Consider the following 27,053-nt stretch of genomic DNA (forward strand, 5'->3'; position numbering starts at 1 on the left):
AAATAATAAACATGAAATATTCTTATAAATAGTTTTTGATTACTTGAAACAAACCAATAAAAATCAAGTTAAATATAATATTCATCACTATAAACGTCATAAAACCTCTTAAGCCTACTTCAGAACAATTTACAAGTTAGTACTTTCTACTCACTTTCGTTCAAAATCAAAAAAATGTAGATACACCAACTTACAAATAGATCGTAGAAATATTCTCTAGCCAAAATGTAACCATTCCCAACCATCTTTATCTTGATGTTACTTATGGTCAAGTTGAAGCAAGACTAATCCTCTAAAGATATATCTTTTCACCTCCAAATAACATAAATTGGAAAAATCCTTCCTTTGAAATTGAACTTGAGACTAAACAATCCTATTACCCAAGCCAACTCACATTATACACAATATTATTACCTTAACCTACAAATTTTTATCTAAGTACATTGGAAACAACCCAAGAAAATAAAAGAGCTTCACACTTCAGCCCTGTTTTTCGTTTCTTTGTCGCTAAGGTTACTCACATGCTTTCCCCTCTTCCGCACTTACAAATCAGAGGCCCCTGTTAACCGCCGTATATACTGCTAATATACGAGCTTATCCGTAGTTTATACATACTACACATATACGTATTTCTTTGTGTGTTTTATCTACCCTTCACGTGGAAGCTCGACATCCCAATCCAACTCTCTCCTTTTATTCATGTCCAAATCGAGTTTTCAGTATGGGAAATTGAGATGTTAGACTGTGACCCAACAATTGCAATACAGCAAATGAGGGCTTTTTCTTCTGTCTGTTAAATTTGAGACGCGGGAGGGGGAATTACAATCAGTTCGTAATAATTGACAACCCGAGAAGGTAAGTCAATGCAATTTTATTAAGAAATCGGAAAGCCTCTGCAAAACTAAATAATGTTTGGTTTTTCTTTCGAAATTTATGTCATATTGTTGGCTGATCAAGGGTTTGGCTTTAAATTAAAAAGAATTCTCGTTTTTCGTGTGAATAGCAGTCTGATTTCGAAAAATTCGTCGCGTTATGCCGAAATACTAATCTATCGAATCTAAGCGGCCAAGCTTATGAATAAATCGGTTCGGAAATTACCCGATTGGAAAGTTTGCAGGTTTCCTAATTGGGTTTGTTTGTTCCTGTAAATGTGTCGATCACTTTGCTTGTATAATCGGTTGCCTTTCCGCTTAGATTTTTTCCAAAATTTACAGGATCGTTGCACCATGTTCTCGGGCATGTCTCAACCACTTAGTAGTTTACGTCGTCCTTTGGATACACTGCAACTAAGACTGGATGCAGTAGTTTACCTCATTAAGTAACAACTTACCCAATTTCATATTCAACACTTTACATCTAATCATACGCGGGTACGAATACAGGCTTCAAAACTGAATTTGGTAGTTTACCTCATTCAATTGAGTTTATCAGTTTTTCCTGTCTAATTTTCAACAATAGTGAATATGGTCATTCGGGGGTTTGAACATGGGGCTCTACTATGAAAACTGCAGAGATATATCATTCGTGCTCATCGATTATAAACTCTTTTTTGTCGTTATTGTTCATAAAAGGGTTTAAATGTTACTTTCAGAGTCTCAAATATTTGATTAATTCACTTCTTTAAGGAATGTACGCTTGAGGTTGTTGTGCCATGTACCAAACTTTAAAGTTTTATTTGAATCCAATATAGCCTTGAATGCACGAATGAAGGTATTTTAATGACGTCCACAAGACCAGCCAGCCTATGGGACCCATTTCTTTTCTATGTCAGCCTGCCTGTTGTAATTCTGTTTTAGGAAACTTGCTGTTTTATGTAGTCTTGTTTCCTCGAAAAGCTGATGTAATTGGCCCTCCTTGAAATCGTCCTCAAACTGCTCTGATATCTTGGTAGGCAGTGCACTCAAATATGAAGTGCCATTCTGTTTTGACACACCCTTTACTGCAGTAGATGCACTATCTTTCTTCCCAATCTTTTTTGGGCACCATCCACATACCCATCTCACACCATAAATGATTGGATCCCATTGGTAACTGCGCCACTAGCAGCCTATTTTTACCTTTCATGTCTACACATAGGTAATCTTTGATCTCATGGCTTCCCTTTTTGTTTTGTCCACATGGCCGCTTTAAATTTTTCCAGCATGAATTTTTTTATCTCTTCATTGGTGTTGCGGTGCTCTAGCATGTTAATGTCCCACTTAATTAGCCATTTTTCATTCTACTTCGTCCACATTTTCTTTCTTTGGGCTAGGCCCTCTTCAACCACATATTTGGGCCATCATTGCGTGTACATATTTTCCACCTTGTTTAAACTTTAAATAGCTTAACAGACAAATAACTGGGGAGGCTTCCATCGGGAACACCTCTGCTTAGGCAAGAGGATCTCGTATGGTATTGTTGATTTGACCTTAAGGTTAGTAGTGATGAGGTTCTTTTGTATTCTTACTATTTGTTTCCATTTGTGGCTAGATAGATTGCTCCCCCAAACCTCACACCTGTATAACACCACCGGGGTGATCAGCAGTCCAAAAAGAATCTTTTTAGTTTTCCAATCCCAAAGCTCTGCCTGTCTACACATGTTTTCCAGCAAAAAGGAAGCCCTCAAACCCCCTTGTATCTGCTTATTTCTACAAGTTCACCTATTGAGCTTGGTGTTAAAGTCTATGCCCAAGTATTTATACTCTTCCACAATCTCAAGAGTATTTCCTTCAAAGTGAAAGTCAACTTGCTGCTGTTTCTTTCTTAGAGAAAAGACCATAACTTTAGTCTTGCTAGTGTTCACCAGCTTCCCAACTTTGTGGCAAAAACTCTCTAAAGTTTTCAAGTGTTCTCTTAGATCCTTGGCTGTTTGTGCAATTAGAATGAGATCATCCGCATAAGAAACAACTTCACCATGTATTTAGTAAGTTGGACTACCCCCACTAAAGTTTTATTTAACCATTCTTCCAACTTATCAATATATAAGCCCAATAGGGTGGGTGAGAGAGGACAGCCCAGCTTAACCCCAATATCGCTACCAAAGCATTCTGACATGCCATCTTTCATTCTCATAAAGTCTATGAACGACCCCTATAAGGCCACTTTGAATTTTAAGTTCTTCCATCCTTCTCCAAAGTTTGTCTCTAGGAACAGTGTCAAAAGCTTTTTTGAAATCCACAAAATGGTAGAAAGCCTCTTTGCCTTTGGTATCTCAAACCTTCTCAATAAGGTTTCTATGAGTGATGCAAGGGTCAATCGTAGTATACTCAGCCTGCCTTTTTGCTCTCTTTTCTTCTTTCTCAGCCTAGCTATTGAGTCTGCACTCTATCATGCTCCCAAATAATTCGCCAAGGAGAGGATTAACCATAATCGTGTGGTAGTTAGACGGATTGCTGATATCTCCACTCTTGCAGAGAGGTATGACCACACTGGTGGTCCAACTTGTTGGAAAGCCATTTTGATTAACTTTTAAAATATCTAGGATGTGTAGAGAAAGAAGTTCCATGCCCCACTTTAAAATTTCAGCTTGCAGCCCATCAATATCCTTTGCTTTATTACTTGCTAGATTCTTTGTTCCTTGCTTAGTATCCTCTACCGAGAAAAGTTCAATAGAGGTGCTGATTCTAGGAGGTGTATTTCTGTCTTGGATTTGCTCATAAAGGAGTTTTGTGAATTCAAACCACTGGCTGTCCATAATATTGTTTCCAATTTGCTGCTTCTTTTGTTGTAGGTTCTTTACAAAACCTCCTAGGGTTGTGCTTCCCTAAAGAGATTAGCTCTTCTCTTCTTGAGGTTTTATATCTCTCCTTTTTAACTCTTATCAGCTTCTCATTTAATATTTTACTTTGCTTGTTCGATTTATCCTTTTTGAATGCTTTTTTTGCTGCCTTGCACTCTTCATCATACCAAGGGTTGGATGGAAAAGTATTCTTGTCCCCCTTTTTAGACCGGGATCTTTTACATGCCTCTAAAGCTTTATGAATTACAGGGATAAGCTGGCTGCTGCAAATATGCTCCTTATTCGCTGGAGAGATTTGAAGATGGTGCTCTAATGCAGTCACAAACAACTCCTGATTTTCTTGATTCAAGCTGATTTTCCTTTGAGGATTACTGTTCTTGCGTGAGATGCTGTTGTTTGTTTCTTGTAATCTCTGATTTTGAATATCCAGTTTGACTAAGAGTGGCATGTGATCTGACTTAAGCTCCATAGGGCATGCCCCAATATTAAAATCCAGCAGTCTAGAAATAGAAGTTTGAAAACAAAGGGCGTAGTCTACGACACTGTGACCATTGTAGGTCTTCCATGTGATACCTCCCCAGCTCGGCCACTTTGCCATCCCATTACAAATGATTAACACATGAAAGCTGCAAACTCCTAGCAGTTCAACCCCAAACCGGGACACATTACCTTATCCATCTTCTCAGGTCCTTTCCCACACATGGTCCCCATTTTCCTCTAACCAAATAGGATTATCCTCTGCTCCATCCCTGCTGTCCAGCTGAATGGCCTGATTGTTCGCTGTTCTTGCATTAAAATCATCCATTAGAACTATCTCTCTTGAAGAGCCGTAATTCAAGATGTCTTTTTTTAAAGTGGCATAAGGGTCTTTGTTGTCAAGACCATTCTTCTTGTAGAACTTAGAATGTTTTGGCACAAAATAACAAGCAGCCATCCATATTATAGCACTTTTTTTCTACTAGTCTGAGTTATATATATTGCTTGTTTGGGTCTTCTTTCTCTACTTTTATGGTGCCTTCCCAATCTTTCTTGATTGACAGTGCAATCCCCCCATGACCATTCCCTGTTTCCGATCCTTTGTTCCATAGTGAGGTTTTATTGTAGCCTTCAAATTCCGGCACCTTTCAACCCTTGATTTGTATTGAGTACTAAAAAGGGGAATTTTGTACATGACTGTCTAACAAAATGCCTAATTTTGTTTAATAAGGTCTTCATTTCATTGTTTTATCAAATACCGGTTGCCCTTCCTTACTTGGCCAGGCTTTTATATTGACTGTATTTATGGTGTTTAAGAGATGGACTTCGAGACTAGACTTGTGTATTGTCTAAACACTTTATCTAACATCAGACAGCTGGTTTATTTACAGCTGTAATTTTGGGCCAATTGAAAGCAGTCTAGTAAGGAATTTAGAGGAATAATTTTAAACTGGGATGATTCGTGTAGACACAGGAAACGTGTGACTAGAAGCTAATATTTTAAACAAAGCATAGTCGAGTGACTAACAATGCTCAGGGATTTGTAGGTGTCTACTGCACGAGTAAATCTTTGAAGGCTGCGTTGGTAGAAAATAATTAAGAGCATCGTTGCACAATTTTTTTGAGTCAATGGATCACCAAGACATGGGTGAAGGAAAGGAGCATTTCTATGGTTTTATGTCACCTGCATCGGGTTCTTCAGCCAATGGAAACCCTGGCCTTCCTCGGAGCAATTACAAGGCAACTGAAGGTTCTTTGCAAGGATTTGATTTCACTTCGGATGATCTTCTCTCAAGCTATGACTACAACAAAAAGCAAAATTTCAGTGATCACTATGCTGCACCATCCCGATTGGGAAATTCTTCAGCAGATAGCTACATGAACAACATGCGATCTGACAGAGTAAGACCGCCTATTTTTTCTGCATATTGTTTTTGTCAATACAGTATTTTAAACTTGTTTGTTTCCTAAATAAATCAATTCTGTTAAAGAAGAACCAATTTACATACTTAACAAAATTGTTCTGTGATAAAAGTCAATCAAGAGAAATTTGTTTTTCCTGCAAGTTGATTGTAATTTTTTAGCATTATTTATTTAGCCTTGTGGGATTCACTCTTTCCATGTTCTATTTTTAGAGGGAGAATCTGAGTTGTGCCCTGTATTTCCTTAGTTTGGTCTGATAGGTTTCAGAATTATACAATGTGTTCGGGGGATTGACTTGGTTTGACCAGCTACTGGGCATTCTTTATGTTTTTGGGTGGTTTTATTTGTTCCTTGAGTCGGCAGGTAAGCTAGGCAGGACTTGTGGTTTCATCTTCATCTGGTGAGAGTGCCTTGAGGACAAAGATATGTAAATTCAAATTGTTTTTTGTGTGACTTGTCATATGTCAGTCCTTTTGAATCTTTCAAGGAGTAAAGTAGATGATAACCTCCTTTGGAATAGAAAATGAGCAACATTGCATTAAGGAAAGATGCTGTTGTAGAAGAATAGAAAGCATCTTAATTTTTTTTTGGAAAAGCGATCATAAATGCTGCATTTTCTTTATAATTTTTTTTTCATGAGTTATACAATTCAGGTCTGTTCAGCTGGTTCTATGGGTTATTTGGCTGTCAGGAGGCTGATTATATCAGAGATTCAATCTGACAATGCTTCCACAACAGTGATATACCATTTTAACTTTTTTGATGGTAGTGATTTGACCTTCTGTGACAAGCACTATCGTTTACATAAAAACAGTTTTACACTTTATATATATGTAGAAGGCTCCACTTCTTTAATGCTTCTGTGGTGCTTCACTGAAAACTTCATCAATGTTTCTATGGCGCTTCACTGAAAACTTCATTAATGTTTCTGTGGTGTTTCACTGTAGACTTCGCTAATGTTTCTGTGGTGCTTCACTGACAAATTACAAATGTGGTAAAATAGTTGTAAATTACATTATCTTAATAGTTTTTAACAACAATTTGTTCTGTGGATTATACATTTATTTGAGATTCTTCTTAAATGTGAAACTGTTTGCAGTCTCTTTCCTGTATTCATTTTCCTAAGCTTTAGTTTGATATAAATCAGCATCTTTGTTAAAATCCGTCAATTTAGTTTTTAAGTTATTCTCTGATGTTTTCCAATTGAACAGCAATTTCGGGAATCTAGAACTGCAAAGCCATATGCAAATGAGCAGTTGCCAGAAGAAGACATTCGCTACAATGAAGTTATTGGAACTGTTGAACGGACTATGAAAAAATATGCAGACAATTTGTTGAAAGTTCTGGATGGTATGAGTAGCAGGTTATCACAGCTAGAATTGGTCAATGAAAGGCTTGAACGGTCAATAGGAGAAATGCGAGCTGATATGGAACATGATCACAATGAAACTGTTGAACGTTTTCGGATATTGGAGAACCATCTTCGAGAAGTAAGTCTTACCCGATTCCTGTTTCAATTGAATATATATGAGTTTGGCTTTTGAGTATGAGAGTTGTGGACTATTTTTCAGATATTACCGGAATCAACATTTGACTGATATTGGATGGAAATTGTAATTAACATTATTTTAGATTGCCATGGTTTCAACCCATTTGTTTAGTTTCTCTATGCCTCTTGGAATTCAGAGGCCCGTTGGCAGCTCAGCTGTATATGCCAAGATTGTATTCTGGTTGCTTTAACACTACTTAACAGAATCCCCTCTGCTGAATTTGTTTCAAGTGATCTTAATCTGTATCCCAAAGGCATGGTTGAATATGGTATTTGAGTCAATAACAAACCTATCCCATCCTTTAATTTATCTGTTCTTGCCTTAATTGGTCAGTAGTAGGGCCCACTTAAATAATTTTGAAGAAGATCCTATGGTTATACTTAAATGGGTTGTTTAATGGAGATGGTATGAAAAGGTAGGCAACTCTACTTGGCTCAAAGCATCATCTTCCACCTATTTTGTTTTTGTATGGGGAAAAATGGCTAGAGGCATCTGCTTCGTGTCTGTTAGTAAATCTGCTTTGGAGTCCAAAGGTTATTATGATAATAGATAAGCTTCTATTATTAGTTAATGGTTATCTATTTGTAATCTATTGTAAATGTTAGAATGTTTCTAATATTTAGTTAATCTGTAGATAATTGGTAGTTTTCTTTTAGCTAGAATAGAAAGTTTCTATTCTTTACGATCGTTTCCTAAGGAAATATCATTTCATTCTTCTGTATATGTAGACCTCTCGGTCTCTGTAAATAACAAGCAAGTATTTTACCAATTACATCATAATATGGTATCAGAGCCAATACTTCAAATTTTTTCGAAAAATTTGTAATTTTCTTCGAAGTTATTTGCCTCAAACTTGAGTTTCGGCCAGGTTTTATAGAGATCAGTGCCTGCAAATCACGACATTAAAATCGTGAGCAAAATCACGCCCTTTTTGGTTGCCGTTGTCTGCAAAATCATGTTTTTTCCCTTTCAAGCTTGGAACTAGCGACGTCTGCAAATCGCGATCTGGACAAATGATGTCTATGATTGCTCGTTTTTCTTTTTTATCGTTCGTCGGGGGCTCGTTTTTGGTAAAAATTGCGAGATTTTGGTGAGCTCCATGATCGTGTCTCCTCTGCTCACGACCAAATACCAAAATTCGTGAGTTTTTTAGTTATGTTTTTTCAAAACAGCTCTGTGTCATTCACGCTCCTGAGCTTGCAAATTTGTGCTGTGCCGAGTTATTCTTCACACCTCCATTGTCGTCTCTGTTCACAAGTCACTCTCTGTGGAAACTTGGCCTTCCTTTCCTTGCAATTAGAATTTTATTTTGATTTTAAATTCTTGGTGGGTTTTTCGAGAGCTCAACTGAGTTGTCGTCAGATTTTTCTGGGTGCCTCAATTTTCGAGCCAACGGAGCCATAAATCGACAACATATTCTTTTTGGGTTTTTCAAGCTCTCTTTTGGGTACCCCTTACCCCTTCAAATTTTCTAGGTCTTTTATTTTTTTGACTTGAAGATCACAGATTTTCATGCTTTTTCATTAAAAAACGTGCTATGGCATTTTTGACTAATATTCTGCTCGAGAGCAATTCAAAATTCAATGGTCGGAATTAGGGCACATGGAAGCAGTAGATAATAGCAATTTTTGAAAGTTGGAATACCTATCAAATTGTGCTGGGTGTTCCACAGTGTCCAACTGCCCCTGGTACTGATCAAGATACATGGGATCTGAATAATCAGGAGGCGGTGATGCTTCTCAAATTATCTATAGCTGATTATCGGCCCTCTCAGATTCCATTTGGCAAGACAACTATCGAGATATAGGCACATCTCAAAAATCTTCATGAGACTTCTGACAAAAGCAGAGCTTTCTTCTTGAAAAAACTTTGTTTTCTATTATTATGGATAAGCAAACATCGCTCCAGGCTCACCTGAATAGGATTCAGGAAATCTTTGATTAGTTGCTTGCCATTGGCCACAAGATGGAGGAAGAGGACATTGTGACTATCACTCTTCGAAGTTTACCCAAGTCTCGCGAGCATTTTATTGAGAATCTCAACATCATGTCTTCTTGTGTTGATCTGAAGTTCATCAATGTCTACACACTTCTGCTTCAGCAAGATTAGTGGAAACAACAGTTCGGTAGCAGTTCCCGTTCCACCTCCATAGAGCAAGCCTTTGCTGCTAAATTCATTCAGAAGGATAAAGGCAAGTCTCAGCAGTCTTCTTAGTAGAAGTCCTCTGCTCCAGCCTCAGAAGGTTCGCGAAAGAAGAACATTCAATGCAATTATGGTCACATGAAGGTTGAATGTCGTAAATGCTTAGTTGCGCAATCTAAGCAATAGTCTAAGCAATCAGGTGCCCAGCCTAAAGCGAACAATGTAGAGCACAATGAGCAAATGGAATCTATCTTTATGCCTTCATTGCTAAAGTTGTGCAAACCATGTGAAGTTGTCTGCGTGGTATATTAATTCAGGTGCCTCTTGTCATTTCACCCATCGCAGAGATTGGTTCTTTGACTACCAACCTTACTCAAATTCTATTATTTTTGGTGCGGAGAAGAGTACACAGTTGTCGATAAAGGCAACATTTAGATTCAGTCTGCTGGGAGGAATCTCATTTTTGTCGATGTATACTACATTCCAAGGATGGAACTAAATCTACTCTGAATTAGTCAAGTAGTGCGAAATTCTTCACAGTTGGCTGTTACCTTCAGTTTACATTAGTGTACCATCATTGATCATGCGACTCAATCATTTGTTGCAATGGGTCTTGAGGATCATGGTCTTTTCCAACTTACTAATTCTGGTGATTCTCAGGACTTAGCTATGGCTGCTTGGCGGTCTTCTGTTAGCACACTTTGGCATCAACGGTATGGGCGCTTAAATGTGCATTATCTCTCTCAACTTGCTCGGGAAGAGCTTATCCTTGGTTTGCTAGAGATTCAGACTCAACAACTTGGAGTTTTTGATGCATGCCAGGTTGGGGAGCAACATCACACATCTTTCACCAGTGGTGACTCATGACGAGCTTCTTAGGTACTTCAATTTGTTCATGCCGATATCTGTGGCCCTATGGCCACTCCTTTTGTTCTTGGGTCCAGGTATTTTTTATTCTTTGTTGATGATTTCAATAGAAAAATGTGGGTTTTTTCGTTAAAAGAAATCAAATGCATTTTCTATATTTCAGAAGTTTAAACCTTTAGTTGAAAAAGAGTATGGGAAATCTATAATTACTCTTAGATCAGAGAGTGGGGGGGGGAATTTTGTTCTAATGAATTCTCTAGCTTCTTGGATACTTATGGCATCAAATGCTAGTTAACCACACCCCACACACCAGAATAGAGCAGTGTATTTGAACGTCAGAAGAGAACAATCACCGAGATGGCTCGATCTATGGTTGAACACAAACATGTTCCGAAAAAGTTCTTGGTGGAAGCAATTAACGCTGTAGTTTATCTTTTGAACCAATCACCCATAGTGGCGGTCAAAGGTAAGACTCCAGAGGAGGCCTAGTCAGGTTGCAAGCCTAGAATCAGTCACTTGAAGGTTTTTGACTCCCTTGCTTTTGTTTGGATTCCTGATGCGTTTCGTACCAAGTTGGATGCTAAGAGTCAGAAATCATGCTTGCTGGATACAATAGTCTTCACAAAACTTACCGCTTGATTGACACTGAGACATCTCATCTCATGTACAGTCGTGATGTAATCTTTGATGAGCAACGGGTACCATTCATGCCTATTTTTCTTGTTCCTGATCTAGCAGACCAGCCTATGAAGGCTCATGATTTGGGAGTTAGGCTTCCATTAGGTCCACCTAATGGGAGGGCTCCAACAGCTCTTGCAGCTCCAATTATACCAGTGGTCCTTGTACAGACACCTCCAGGTTCTCCTGTAGGATCACCTTGATTTGAAATGCTTCATTTGAGTTTGATTCAGATTCATCTAATGAGGAACCTGATCATAGAGCATCTCCTGATACTAATGTTGGTCATTTTCCTCTTCGGCCTAAGTGGTGGGCTAAGACACTTATTGATCTTCGTGATGATGAGCTCATTGATCAAAGAACTGCTCGGAAAAAGAGCAAACCTACAGAGTTTGTTAACTTTTCTCTCATGGCCAACATTTAGTGTGTTTGAACCTCAAACATATTCTGAGGCTAAAGGAATGCTAGAGTTGGAACAAGCCATGACATCTGAACACTAGAGCCTGCTGAAGAATAACACCTGGTTCCTTTTTGATCTTCCTCTAGGGAAGAAATCCATTGGCTGCAAATGGGTTTACAAAATCAAATACAAATCTGATGGTACTCTAGATAAGTACACAACTCGTTTAGTTGCGAAGGGCTTTTCTTAGTGTCAAGGCATTGATTATGAGGAGACCTTTGCTCCCACTGCAAAGATGTTAGATTAGTCCTAGCCATAGCAACATAGTTTGGCCGAAAGGTCCACCAGTTGGATGTTGGGAGTGCTTTCCTAAATGGTGATCTCCACGAAGAGGTCTACATGATGTAGCCTCCTGGTTTTAAGGTTGTTGGTAAGGACCATCGGGTTCTCAAATCAGTGAAAGCTCTCTATGGCTTGAAGCAGGCCCCTAGGGCATGGTACATAAAAATTGAGAAGTCCCTCAGTGGTCAAGGCTTCTAGAGGAGTTTTTCAGACTCAAATTTGTACATCAAAACTATTGACCGTGACATCATCCTTTTGGTTATTTATGTCGATGATTTGATCATCATTGACCACTCAGCTTCTTTGATTCAGGGAATCAAACAGAATTTATGCCAATCTTTTGATATGATTGACCTTGGGCTCATGCATTATTGCGTAGGTGTTGAGGTTTGACAACAGTGTTCTGGTACATTCATCTCTTGGTCCAAATATGCCATGGCTTTGTTAGACAAATCCCAAATGTAAGATTGCAAGCCTGCATCTACACCCACAGAGAAAGGTCTCAAGTTATCAACTAAGTCTGATTCTTCTCCCGTTGATGATACTACATACAGGCAACTAGTAGATAGCCTCATCTACCTCTCTACTACTAGGCTTGATATTAGCTTCGCAGTTAGTTGTATCCAAAGTAACAAGACTCGGACCCGGCCCTAACTCGGCAAGGGTAACTCAACTTGTGACCTGGCTTGAACTTGCCCATGGCTCGACAATGACTCGACAAAGTGACAAAGCCCATGAAATTTTGAGATTTTTTAGGATTTAAAGAACATTCCATGCACCCATGATTGAATAAAGTTTAAAGTTACAATTTATAAATGATGTAACCATCTAGGAGTCATAACTCTCTAAACTTGATAAACACTCTATGCGGTACAATTTGCTACTTCCAAACTAAATTTCATAATTTAGAACAAAAATTTGTGTCAATATGGGATCCAATTGTAAACAAAGAAGCATACATGAATGTAATAAACATGTTGTGCACATGCTTGGCATTAATTATATATTCCAAAAATAGCTCCACTCGTTCTAGGGAAACTTTTCCAATTGGTGATGGCAATGGTCTAAAATGTTGGAGGTCCATTAGGCCATATATACAAAATTTTATTTTACATACTCTTGCACAAAAGTTATTGTTTGTCTGTGTTCTTGAGCAATACCATTTGATAAAAGCTTGAGAACTAATTAAAGGTTGCAACCCGTGCTGTCCAAATCCAACCAATAGAAGACTTAAAAGAGGTCCTTATGACTACATTCAATTGAGTAGTCCAAGCTTGAAACTGAAAATAAGAATCTTATGCTAGGCGCTACCACAACAAATGAGATCCATTGAACGTATCCAATCTAAATGACCCTAATAGCCAACATCTCATGAAACTTTTGTTTCATCTTGTTTACAAAATGGAGTTTGTTTTGCATGGACGATGTTTCAGTGGGTGGGTACCAAATTGATCCATTGTTCACAAGTTCATACTAGCTCAAGGAGTAAGTAGACACCCAAACCATTATTTGTAACCATTCTTCGTAAACTTTAAGAATATTGTGATCTTTATGGCCTTCATATAATGTGAACTTTCTTCATGAGGAGGTTGTTTACCACTCCCATACATTGTACCCTTCCTTAACATTAATGACTACCTCAAAAATCCTAAGGATAAAAATGCTCCCCAATGGTTGCAAACTTTTTTTTTTTTTGAAGTCTAGACTTGCCCAGCTGCTACTTGATCATGGGCATCGTGACCTGCGAGTTAGGATAGTCGGGCGAGTTAGCCCAGTTGACCTGCTAAGTCAGGGTCACGGGTCATTTTGACCCGGCCAAGGTAACTCGACTTGCCGACTTAGACGACTCGCCTGACTTGTGACGAGTCTCATTACTTTGGTTATATCTCACACTTTATGACAGCTCCCAAGGCTGATCATTGGATGGCAGCAAAGCGCGTGCTTTGTCATGTAAAGGGCACTTTAGATTATGGCCTTCTTTACTCTTGGAGTTATAATCCTAGAGTCAGTGGGTTCACAGATTTAGATTGGGCAGGCTCTTGTGATGATAAAAAGTCAACTTTTGGATGTGTGTTCAGTTTCGGATCAAGTGTCGTCACATGGACCAATTAGAAGTAGTAGGCAGTTTCTCTCTCCTCTACTAGGGCTGAATATAGAGGGATTGTTAAGGCAAGATGTGAAGCTGTTTGGCTTCATCGGATGCTTGGGGATATGCAAATGTCAGTAGCAGGACCAACTACTTTGTTTTTTGATAACAAAATCATTATGAAGTTAGCATGAAATCCAGTCTTCCATGAACGAACCTAGCATGTGGATGTTCACTGTCACTACATACCATAGCTGTTCGAAGATGGGACAATAGACTTGCAATATGTTCTTATCATGGATCAGACTACAAACATTATCACCAAGCCTCTTGGTCCTGATAAGTTTGTTAAATTCAGAGGACAGCTTGGTGTTGTGGATAGATTACCCATTAAGGGAGGGTAATACGATAATAGATAAGCTTTTATTATTAGTTAATGGCTATCTATTTGTAATCTATTGTAAATATTGGAATGTTTCTAATATTTAGTTAGTCTGTAAATAACTGTTAGTTTTCTTTTAGCTAGAATAGAAAGTTTCTATTCTTTACGATCGTTTCCTAAGGAAACATCATTTCGTTCTTTTGTATACATAGACCTCTCGGTCTCTGGTAATAACAAGCAAGTATTTTACCAATTACATCATAATAGAGGTTGGGTACCAAAAAGGGTTAGAACATTGTGAGCATCTGTGCAGTTTTATTCTTCTGTCTTTGACAAGTATACTTTTATTAGCAATCTAGAATGGTGTATGTTGTCGTCCTCAAGTTGTGAATGGTCTTGTGTGATTCCGTGAGATTCTAGTTGAGTCTTGTCAACTATAATTTGTATAGTTCAGGGGGAGGGCACAACTGGCACATTAGATCAGTATTGGCACATCAAGATGGATTAAATCCAATGGTTCTCTAAATTTTGTGCTTAACAGTAAAATGAAATTATCAGGAAACAAATTTTGCCAGCATTCCTAAGAGCGACATTCATCTGTTAATGTCATATAGTTGGGTGTATGCACTCTAACTGCAAATACAAATCAAAAGTTTGTTCCTCTTTCCATGGAGCCTTGACCCAACTGCATAAGTAATCTGTTATTAATAATACTTAATCAGTTGTTGATTATGAATACACAGATTGTTTGGAGTCTGGACTCTAGAGAATAATATGCTCATTTTGTTTCAACTTTTTGCAATTGCAGGTTAATGCAGTTGAAAAGGCTGGTCAAATATGCCTCATCTTATGGTCCAATTGTTTCTCTTCTATAGGCAACAAACGGCATTTTAAGAATCAAATCTTATTTGGCATCTTTAGAATGTTTATTTGAAAGATGCATAGATATTAGAGAAAGTCTTTACCATGCTGGAGGACATATACCGACCCCAATAATTACGATACATCTTCAGATTGACTAAATTTCTATAGGAGAGATCATTAATAAATTGAGTGAAGGAGTTATTACAAATATTGTTTTTTTATTCGGAGAAAACTGAAAGGCCCTTGATAAAAAAGTTCCTTTTGTTATGGACCTTCTTGAAGAGATTTTTCAAACTAGTACCTTATTCAAGAGCATCTTGCAAGTCCTTGATAAAAAATGCCATATGTGATGGACCTTCTTGAAGAAATTTTTCAAACTATTACCTCAGTCAAGGGCATCTTGCAATGCTTTACTCTCGTGAAGTACATATTGTGATTACACTAGCAAAATTGCTCGGGTGCATTTCTCATCTGAGATCATTAGGATTTTAAATCCTAGGTTTTTGACTTGAAACCTCCATTTGGGTGGACCTTCTTGAAAATCTTTATGAGTATGCAGACATCTTGTAGATACTTTTGAGCCTTGAGGCAACAAGCTATTGGACTTGAAGATCACTAACATGCATCTAACTTCTAAATAATGGGGGACACTCTAAAATTGATATGGACTAAGGATCAGGTGTTCCACATGTTTGGTCCCAAAATCAGTACTCACATTTCTAGAGGGAGCAATCCACTTCAAGGCTGGGAATATGTTGTTCATGAAGGTGGGTATGTAGCTCTTAATAAATATTGAGTGATAACAGGCCAATTGCTAAGAGAGGATATTTTCTCTTTTACACTGGGCTTAGCCAGACTTAGGAGGGTGTTCCTAGAATAATATTGAAGAAGATTTAATCACAACAGAGGGTATGCAAATAGAGAAACATATAGTAATATTTAATTTTGGATTGGCCCCAAAAGCTGCCATTAAGGCAAGGATTAATCTACTATCAAACATCTATGAAGCTAATCAAGACATTGTTGCAAAACAGCAAGATGTTGATGTGCAAGACATGAATTTCTTTAGGTGAAACTTTTCAGGGATTGCTAGAGATGTTTACTTGGTAACAGCATTTAATCGTGAAGTGCAAATAAACCTACTTGCAACCTCTACACTATTGTTGAAGTGTTTTTATTAATTTTAAGGTACATGGAGGGTCATACATTTACAGATGGTAGTGCCTTATATTGGCTTATAGAGTCAGATTTTACTGGAAGACAACAAATAGAAATGATAAAAATGATATTATATTTGACAACTGAACCTGCTTAACAATCCCCTTTCAAATCTTCCAAAAATCCATATGCAATATTAGAAAGACAATTACAAATAACATCTGCAATGCATTAAAGTGTTGTGACACTTATCAAATAAAAATTACATCCACTTCAGCAAACATGGTGAGAGAAAAACCGTAAGCTAAGAAAATATCCATGACTGACCAAGTAGACATTTAGTTACAAATACTTGTACAATAGTTGCCTCTTCATGATTTGCAAATTGAATTGCTTGGCACATGTACATGCAAGGATTGAAACCCTAGATCTTGCTCAATGTTGCAGTTGCATGAAAATGGAGAAATGGCCAACCCTTGATATGTCAAATCATAGTTCAAAATCTCGTTCTCTGCTACTTAACGGCGAGGCAAAAAAACCTTTTCTCGGCAAATATCGGAGAGAAATTGGTAACTTCTCTGGAAAATATTGGGATTTTGAAAAATGACCTAAATTTAATTTAAAATGCATTTTTGTGCAAAATTCAATAAGGAGATGCATCAAATGAGTCAGTAAATGAGTAAACAAACCAAACAAGCTAATCTAGATATTATATAAATGCAATACATAACAAAATCTCATCCTCATGTGGAATGTCGACAGCTGACAGCCATAGTTAAAGACTCTGAAGTCTGAAGTAAACTAAAAATAGCAAATTGTCATTGTAAAAAGATAAACAAATACAAATGTCATGTACAATATAAAATTAGTCTACATCTTCCTCTTCCCCTTCCCAGTAGCTCTAGTAAAAACTATGGGAGTGGGAAGGGGTCTTGCCCTAGCAATCCACTATGGCTGTGGTTGTAGGTGTGTCTCAAAATCCATCCTAGATGTTGGTGTTGGTGCTAGCAATGACTCCTAATCTTCTATATCCTCAGTCTCAGTGCCCTCCTCTTGAATGTCATCCAATCTCAGTGCAAAATGACCCTCTTTTGAATCGGTATTATCTTTAAAAATCTCATTAAATCCACTTAAAATCCACTTGCAATAAATCTACAAGGTTTCCAATGACTTTTTCTCTCCACCAAACCCTTCTCTCCTCCGAAGGCTGCAAATTTCAAAATGGGCCACTATATGGTATCTCATTGGGCTGCTCATGAGATTTTTTCAACTTCTTGGTGATATATTGCCAACTTCTCGGCTGAGATTTTGGCGCGGAAATCTTATATTTACTTGCCACTCCAAACTTCTGGCAAGAAGTTGATTTATCAACCACTTAGCGGTGCTATTTTGAACACTGTGTCAAATGATCTTATACTTATAACAATTCTCTTGATCACTTGAATCCACATGTGAAACTGACTTAGAGATGGATGGCATTAATGAAATTCATTGAATTGGCAGCGTGGAGCTCATCTGCAAACCAATTGTCTTAGAAACTCAATCATAGCATTAATAGTGGTATGACCTTTGTCGTCTTCCATGGTTGAGAAATTATGTGCGAATCAACACTCTAGAGTTGAACAATTGTTTTTGGATGAGAAAACCCCCTTGAAGTAGTTGCAGTGTCAAATCTGCTCATTAATGGCAACTTGGTCATGTGGGAAGGTAGGTGCGAGTGAACAACTCAAAATGCAAACATTTTAGGGTTTAGGCATGCTAGGGATGAGGGTACATATGTCATGCTGAAAGCAAGCAAATAGAGGTATCTCCACATCACCAACTTTGAAAGGTTACATGAAGGGAAATCTTAGGAATCTAGGATACCAAAGAATTCAGCCCACAAGGAATAAAATATAGACTGATGCGAACTCATGGACCCAATAATATATCATAGTGTGAAGTATTGGAAGTTAGGGTTTACCATCCTTGAAGGATGCAGGTAATGAAATGGCCGAAATCATGATTCCAATGTAAAGATTCTGCAAATTCTGTTTTTCTATATTAGACTTTTACTTCAGTACTTGGAAGCTGAGAGTGGTCTTCTAATAATCAGATTATTGAAGAAGTTGACACATATATATATCTGCAATAGATCAGTGTGATGATATTGCTGAGGAAATAACCTTAATTGTGTAATATATGGAGAACACCAAACTTCTCTGATACTGATACAATAAGTAATAATCAACCTTTTAAATGAGAGTATCTTCTGATCTTAATCACAGGATATCGGTGCTTAGAAGAGCAGACTTAATTATTTCTGTGTGTTCTCTAACTGCACCAATAACATCCTTAAATATTGGTGCTAAAGGACATGTCCCTTCCTAACTTAACAAATAAAATCCTATCTAGAAATCGGCAATTAGTAAGGCATGTTATAACTTATGCTAACTAACAAAGTGTGTTAGATTAGTTATCTAATACCAAACAGTTTCTAAGAAGTCACCGGCTTTCTAGAGGGTTATATCATTCAAGGAAACACCAATTATATTTAAGGTAAGAAGGTCTAGTGCAATCTGCACTTTCAGACCTGTATATTGTCAGGTTAAATACTTAACACTCCTCCTCAACCTAATAATTATACAGAGAGATATTTTGTCTAGCAACATCAATACAAATGAATAAGCAGGAATTAATATCTATATCTGTCTGAATCTTCTTAGTATGTGTTATTGTAGAACACATGATACAATGTCATATTACTAAGCCTGTGATATGACAAATCACTGCTACTAGTTATAATATACAGGATAAATCTGAAGAGCAATCTCTTCATTTATCCAAGTTGTGATTCATAGAAACTGGTATTTCTATATCACAACAAGATCTTGAGTTTAAGATCTACCAAAATACAGGATAAACCCGGAGAATACTAAGATTCTTCCTTTATCCAATTTGTGACTCATGAACTTAATAATGTCAACATCACAATACGATCTAAAAGTCATCTAGATCTTACAGAAAAACCCTACTATTTAGTATATTATCTAAGAGATCGTCATCTCTCATAATGCCTTTTATACTAGTGTTCATTATTTCGGAGATCGTCACCTCGTTAAATAATGAATACAAATGGTGGAGCCCATAACAGTCAATAGCCTGACAAAATAAAATTATTTAATTAATAATCAAAAATTACAAATGGATTACAACTCAACCATACCAAGTCTCCTCCTGAAGTGTTCTATCTTCACTCTAGATAGAGGTTTGGTGAATATGTCTATTGTCTGATCTACAGTGCAAATGTATTCCAATTTTACAAAATTCCTGTCTACCATATTTCTTACATAATGGTAAGGAATTTCAATAAGCTTGGCCCTGTCATGGAAAACTGGATTCACTGAGAGCTTGATCGAACTCTGATTATCACAATGAATAATCGTAGGATTCATGGCTTGCCCAAATAATCCCACAAGTAACTTCCTCAACCAGATTGCTTCTCGAGAAGTGATCGCTGCTGCAATGTATTCGGCTTCTGTGGAGCTCTGAGCTACTAAAGACTGCTTTCTGCATATCCAAGATATCATTGCTGATCATAAACTGAAACAGCATCCTGAAGTTCTTTTTCTATCTTTAACACTTCCACCTGAATCTGAATAAGTGAATCCATATAAGTCTAAGTTAACTTTCTTGTATTTGAGTCCAAAATTAAGAGTGCCTTGTAAGTATCTCATGATGTGTTTAACCACAACTAGGTGAATCTCCTTTGGTTTACACATACACTAACTTAAGGCATCAAGTGCATAGCAAATATCTGGTCTTGTATTTACTAAGTACATAAGGGACCCAATCATCCGTCTATAGAGAGTAGAATCTATGGAGGGTGATCCTGTTGCTGTTTCTTTAACTTAGTCTCCATTGGAGAAGACATAGGTTTGCAATTCCACATTCCAAATCTCTTTAAAATATCTAATGTACTTCCCTTGATCAAGTATGATATTTTCAGAATTTTGCCATACTTCCAATCCTAGGAAGTAATGGAGGAGTACCAAATCTTTCATCTTGAATTCTTTAGTTAGATCTTTTTTGCACTGATCTATGAGGTGATCACAACCTATTATTAGTAAGCCATCAATATGTAGTATCAGAATTAACATATCATTTTTATCTCTTTTATAATATAAATTTGGATCGGCTTCATTCTTGGAGAATCCTAAGCCGGCGAGATACTTATCAATTCTTTTATACCAGGCTCTGGGACCCTGTTTAAGCCCATAAAGAGCTTTCTTGAGCCTGCAAACAAAAGTGTTAGGATCATGAGTTTCAAATCCTTCAGGTTGCTCCAGATATACTTCTTCTGAAATCTTTCCATTTAGGAATGTTGTTTTTACATCCATCTAATGTACCTTCCATCCCTTTGATGCGGCAATTGCTAAGACTGCTCTTACAAAGGTTTCTTCATAATCAATCCCTTCTTTCTGAGAAAATCATCTGGCTACAAATCTGGCTTTATACTTCTCAATACTACCATCAGCAGCATGCTTTATTTTAAATATCCACTTGGAAGAAACAACAGATTTTCTTTTAGGTCTTGGAACAATTTCCCAAACATCATTTTTCATAATAGATTGGTATTCTTCTATCATAGCTTCTTTCCAGCTGTATGTTTAATAGCATCAAAAGGATTGGTTGGTTCTGTTTTGGATAAATCACTCATGTTTGTTGTATAACTAGAGAATGTTTTAGGCCTTTTGCTTTCTCTGACTGTTTCGGAAGGTGCAACAAAGTCTTGAGCTGCTTGAATTGTTTTAATGGCCTAAAGTGGTCTTGTCTTTGCATTTTCTTCGAGGTTCATATTTTGAATTTCATCTTCAATTTCTTCTAAGTTCTCCCTTTGGGACCCAGATTCACTATTTCTTTTAGAACTAGAGAAAGGAGAAGGTTCATCAGAACTTATGGCTCTTTTGAATGCAAGATCTTCTTCAAAGATTACATCCCTACTAAGTTCAATACTTTTATGTCCAAGTATGAAAATCCTATATGCCTTAGATGTTTCACTATACCTTACAAAAATACCTTTCCTCCCAGAGGGTTCCAACTTGGTTCTCTTTTTTTTTGGAACATGGATATATACAAGACACCCAAAAATTCTAAGATGACTTATATTGGGTTTTACTTTAGTAAATACTTCTTTAGGAGTTTTATCTTTAAGATAGGAGTTGAGGGCTTTTGTTTTGAATATATATAGCAGTACATGAGGCTTCTGCCCAAAGATAATATTCTAGATTTTGGTCAAAAATCATAGCTCTAGCGGCTTCTATAATTGTTTTATTCTTTCTACTTGCTTCTTCGTTTTGTTTTCGATTATAAGGAACAATGTACTCCCTCTTAATCCCTGATTCTTTACAAAATCTTTTAAATAAGTCTGAGGTATATTCTCCTCCGTTATTAATTCTAAGGGTTTTAATTTTATGCCCTAAAAAGTTTTCAATGAATGTTTTGAATTTTTTAAATTTTTGTAGTATTTCTTCTGATTCCTTACATTTTAAAAAGTAAATCCATGTTTTCCTAAAGAAGTCATCTATGAACAAGATATAATACCAGAATCCTCCAAGAGAAAGAGCAGACATAGGTCCACATAAATTTGAATAAATTAATTCAAGTACATTATTTGTTTTTCGAGTACTATCATGAAAGGGACTTCTGGTGTTCTTACCTAGAGCACACCCTTTAGAAATACTTGGGTGGTCTTTATTTAGTTTAGGTAATCCAGTAACCATCTTCTCCATAGTTGATAAGGTTTTGAAATTTAGATGCCCTAATCTTCTGTGCCATATTTCATTTATATTTGCAGCTTCATGAACTAGGGCTTGAATAGGTTGTCTAGATTTTGTATTCAATTCATACAAATATCCTTTTCTCTAACCAATTAACTTTGCTTTCCTGATGGAGGAGTTCTTTGCCCAAGTTAATACTTTGCCATCCACGAATGCAACATTGTGCCCATCATCTTCAAGTGTTGTAATTGAGATTAGGTTTCTTTTAATTCTTGGTACATAGAGTACACCTTTAACAAGAAGAGTATTTCCTGATTTTGATTTCAAAGTACAATTTCCAATTCCTTCAATGGAGTGTGTTGAATTATCACCAATGATAACTTCACCGTTAACCTCCTCTAATAAAGAGTCTAGTGTTTCTTTGTATCCCGTTATATGTCTAGAAGATCCACTATCAATTACCCATGCTTTATTTGAAATTTCATTTGATAGTGAGGAATACAAAACACGGTTCTCCAGAGCATAAGTATCTTCTTCTCTAATAATATTTGTACAATTTGCTTGTTGTTTGAAATTTTCAGGACAATTAGATCTGTAGTGTCCAAATTTTTCACGTTTGAAACACTTTATTTTAGATAGATCTTTCTGGGGTTTTCCATTCTTTTGATTTCCCTTTTTCTTCTTGAAATGTTTCTTCTTGCCCTTATAGGAGTTTGTATTAAGAACATGAAGTTCCTCATCTTCTGCTTTCGGTTTCCCTCGTTTCTTTAGTTTTTTGAATTCCTCTTGATGACAACCTTTCTTGAGTCTGATAAAGTTTGGAAGATTATTTTTGGCACTTATTCCTTGTGCAAATGTCTCCCATGAATCTGACAATCCATCTACAGCCATAGGTGTTAATTCTGTGTCACTAATAGTGGTTCCTATACTTGATAGTTCATCTCTAATGCCGGCAAGTCTTAGGATGTAAGAATTTATTGATTCTCCTTTTTTTATTTGAATATGATTCAGTTGCTTTTTTAGTGCGAGAACCCTAGTTGCATTGTTTACTTCATATGCATTTCGTAATGCATTCATCATATCAAAGGCAGTTTGATGTTTTATAAGCATAGGTATGATATCATTTTTTACTCCATCCTAGATGATTTGAATAGCTTTTCTATTTCCTCTGCTCTAGATAGATTTGTGAGGCTCAACTGGAGGTTGTTTGGATGCTCCATCAACAAATTGTTTTACATCGTTCTCTTCAAGAATTATCATGATTCTGAATTTCCAGGCATCAAAGTGCTCTTTCCCATCAAACCTGTCCTCGGGTCTGATTGTGTATGCCATTGAAGATAGAAGATAGTTGCTAGATATATACAGAGTCTGATAATTGAATTTTGCAGAGCCTAGGTTCGACTACCAGAGCTCTGATACCATGTAAAGATTCTGCAAATTCTGTTTTTCTATATCAGACTTTTACTACAGTACTTGGAAGCTGAGAATGGTCTTCTAATAATCAGATTATTGAAAAAGTTGACACATATATATATCTGCAATAGATCAGTGTGATGATATTGCTGAGGAAATAACCTTAATTGTGTAATATATGGAGAACACCGAACTTCTCTGATACTGATACAATAAGTAATAATCAACCTTTTAAATGAGAGTATCTTCTGATCTTAATCACAGGATATCGGTGCTTAGAAGAGCAGACTTAATTATTTCTGTGTGTTCTCTAACTGTACCAATAACATCCTTAAATATTGGTGCTAAAGGACATGTCCCGTCCTAACTTAACAAATAAATTCCTATCTAGAAATCGGCAATTAGTAAGGCATGTTATAACTTATGCTAACTAACAAAGTGTGTTAGATTAGTTAACTAATACCAAACAGTTTCTAAGAAGTCACCGGCTTTCTAGAGGGTTATATCATTCAAGGAAACACCAATTATATTTAAGGTAAGAAGGTCTAGTGCGATCTGCACTTTCAGACTTGTATATTGTCAGGATACATACTTAACATCCAAAAGGTAACTGTAAAGTATTGGAGTATAAGGGTTTGAGATAAGGAATGCCTATAAGAGATTCTGAATTTTTGACGAGGACAAGGGAAAGAGTGAGTGTTAGTGAAAAGGTATGCTAAGACTGGAAAGTGAGGGTCAAGGAAAGGTATGCCAGGACTGGAAACACAGATTTAGCAGTGTTTGGAGTTTAAAGTTTGAACAAAAAATCTCCACGCTTGGACTTTTTTTGTTTTGTTTTGCAACTTCCAACAGATGATAGGTCTATAGGGGATAATGGAGAACAACACTTGTGTAAATTTTGACAAAAGCAGAGCCACTTGAAGATCTCTCAGATCAGTTTTCTATGATGAGCAAAAGGAGGCCTGAATGCATGAAAGGGCTGGGAGTTGAGCAAAATTTGGCTATTGGATTGAATACCAATGCCACATACATTATTTTTTAGCTTCTGATCTATTTCTGAACTTTCAAGAGTTTGCTAATATAACCTTGGGCTTGAAGTAAAAAAAGGAAAACCATACTCCTATTATTATTTTTTTCCTTTTGTTATGGGCAAGTCTTTTGTCAGGAGAACCATTGATCTTTACTTTACAAGAGACACCTAGTATGATGAATACTGAAGCAGTATGCGTGAATTGAGGCTAGCACTTTCACATTAGAATATATAGCATGGAGAGGTATTCGTTTGTTTATCTCTAATAAGATGATATTTACGTAACTATTTTAATCTTCAGTGAGAATCGAGATCATGATGCTAAAAAGGATATTGATGGATTCATAGAATTTGTTATTGGTAATCGTCCATACACTCCTGCCCATATATAATGTCAATAATAAGTGGAGAGATTCATTCATCAAGTCTGAGTGCATCTGATCTTCAAGGACAGATTTAGATGTGTCTAATCATTCATTGATCAATGCTATCTGGAAGAAAGTTTGCCTAATTATTTCCATGTTTCTAGTATGAAGGCCATTGATGGTTTGTGTATAAACTTAGAGACGTTGAGATGGTGACAGCCATTCTCATTTCAACAGCCTAGTAAAGCTTGATAGCATGCCACTCAACAGGAAGATGATTTATTGAATAAGTAAAATATCAACCACCTTAGTAAAATACTAGTGTAACAACCCTTTTATGAGGAAACGTTGAAGCTATTTTTTTCTGTGTCTATATTTATTCTGACTCTTCATATAAATTAAGCAAGTCACACATGGGACATCATCTACAAAATTTTTCATTATTCAGCTTTGAATAATACCAGAGGGTGCAGAGTCTCACATGTTCCTTTATATTGTTGTTTTAAATTAATTTTTATTTCTTGAGCATCTGTTGAGTTTTTTCACAAAACAGAACAAATGAGCTTCTTGACATTTGCCGCCCTTTTCAACCTTCTCAATTTTTGGAAATGATAACAAGACTTGCTATGTGGACTGCAAGGAAGCTACATTGTTTTGGTGTGCTGTGTTTAAAATAGTTCCGTTTGTAGTAATTACTAGTTTCAGATAGCTGGTTAAATTATCTATCATTGTGTTGTAATCAGGTTCACAGAACAGTACAAATTATGCGGGATAAGCAGGAGATTGCAGAAGCCCAGACTGACCTGGCAAAGCTTCAGCTTGCACGAAAAGAGTCATCTAGCAATTTGCATGGTTCTGAAGACAAATCTCTTGCATCTAGTTCTCTATCAGAGGTTAAACAGGACAATACATTTCAACCTCAGAATGTTCATGCACAACATCGCTCATCACATCTTGCCTTGCCTGCTTTGCCTGCCTTACCTGCACCTCAGCAACCAAGTCCATCTCATTCAGTGCCCATGCCAACTCCTGAACAATGTCAACCTTCTCTAACTCAACACCAGCAACCTACCCAGGCAAGTATGATGCAGCAATCTCCAGTTACACCATTTCCACAACAAGTGCAATTGCAACAACAACCTAATGTAATGGTAATGCAGCCATACCCACCACAACAGCCACAACAACAAGCACAGATCCAGCAGGTACCTCAAGGACCACAGATTCCTCAATTGCCATACACTCCACAACCACCTTTACCACAAACTCAAAATGTGCAATATACTAATCAACCACCTCATGTTCAGAATGTGTCAAATCAAAGTCAACAACCACTTGTTCAACGGACACATGCTCCACAAATGGCACAACTCCAACCCCAATCACAGCTGCAAGTGCAACCACAGATGCAGCTTCAGCCTCTTTCTCAACAGACACATTTGTCACAGCAGGCTCATATACGTCCGAATATATATCCTGGCCAAACACATGGAGCTTCTCCTGAAGCATTCTCCTATGCCTCAGAAAATGCAAACCAGCAGACACAGCCACCTTACCAGGTTGGTTCTTCTGAAGCTTCAGCTTATAATTATGGAGGCCCCGCTCATTTTATCCAGCCATCCTCACAAGGGCAGCTTACCATGCAGTTACCACGTCCTCAAAATAATCAAGGTCCATCTCAAATCAGTGATGGTGGCAGTGCTAGTTCTGCTCTAGTGCCACTGCCAGCTGGGCATCCAATGCATGGATATTCAGCTTATAATTTACCTCCTAGACCACCTTCTAGTCCATATGGTGTGGCATTCTCTGTGGGTCCACAAGGAAGTCCTTTTCCAGGAGCTTATACAAGATTTCCTTCTCCTCAGCAATCTCAACAATATGCACAACCAAGTGGTAATACATTACCTAATATCAGTGGAGGTCATTTGTTATCTACTCGTGCTTTTGATGAACTGATTGAACAAGTGGCAGCTATGGGATTTTCAAGAGATCAAATTCGGAGTGTGATACAGCGACTGACAGAGAGTGGGCAACCTGTAGATATGAACTCAGTGCTAGACAGGTTGAACAATACAACAGGACCATCACAAAGAGGCTGGTATAATTGATGAATGAGTAAAGCAACTTTATGCATGTGCTTGCACCTGACCGTGTGCTTTATTTTAAATTTTAATTTTAGGAATTTGATCAGGGCAGCTTCTGAATTTTCAAAGCCTAACAACAAAATGTAATTATTAGGATGTTCTATAGTAATGTTATAGTCTGCACCTTCTGCAATAAAAGATACTTGGAACTCAGAATCTTCACATGGTATTGGAGCTGTGGGAAAGGCTCATCTGAGCATAATTTATTTGTTGTTGGCAGTTAAATAATGGAATTTGATGAAAGGATTGTTCCTAA

General features: G+C 37.1%; 1 protein-coding gene across 2 annotated transcripts; it reads left to right on the plus strand.

The window, feature by feature from the left end:
* The first annotated feature begins 721 nt into the window (after positions 1–721).
* On the plus strand, positions 722–27,053 carry LOC149567282 (formin-like protein (DUF1421)). Of its 2 annotated transcripts, none has more exons than XM_089820449.1 (4): positions 722–855; positions 5,232–5,596; positions 6,829–7,107; positions 25,397–27,053. In XM_089820449.1, exons 2-4 carry the CDS (start codon positions 5,324–5,326, stop codon positions 26,759–26,761), a joined length of 1,917 nt encoding a protein of 638 aa, XP_089676575.1. In that variant the 5' UTR covers positions 722–855; positions 5,232–5,323; the 3' UTR covers positions 26,762–27,053. The 2 variants fall into 2 exon arrangements, with proteins under 2 accessions (XP_089676575.1, XP_089676574.1); XM_089820448.1 differs by having other exon boundaries at positions 5,242–5,596.

Source organism: Cupressus sempervirens, chromosome 3 (assembly GCF_028749045.1).
Source record: "Cupressus sempervirens isolate cs-2001-9-10 chromosome 3, ASM2874904v1, whole genome shotgun sequence".
Lineage (NCBI taxonomy): Eukaryota > Viridiplantae > Streptophyta > Pinopsida > Cupressales > Cupressaceae > Cupressus > Cupressus sempervirens.

Bases quoted from the DNA above. Each gene is read 5' to 3' on its own strand.
- LOC149567282 (XM_089820449.1), top strand. From the start codon at position 5,324: ATGGATCACCAAGACATGGGTGAAGGAAAGGAGCATTTCTATGGTTTT. The intron at 5,597-6,828 runs GTAAGACCGCCT...CCAATTGAACAG, and splicing joins ACAACATGCGATCTGACAGA to CAATTTCGGGAATCTAGAAC. The intron at 7,108-25,396 runs GTAAGTCTTACC...TGTTGTAATCAG, and splicing joins TGGAGAACCATCTTCGAGAA to GTTCACAGAACAGTACAAAT.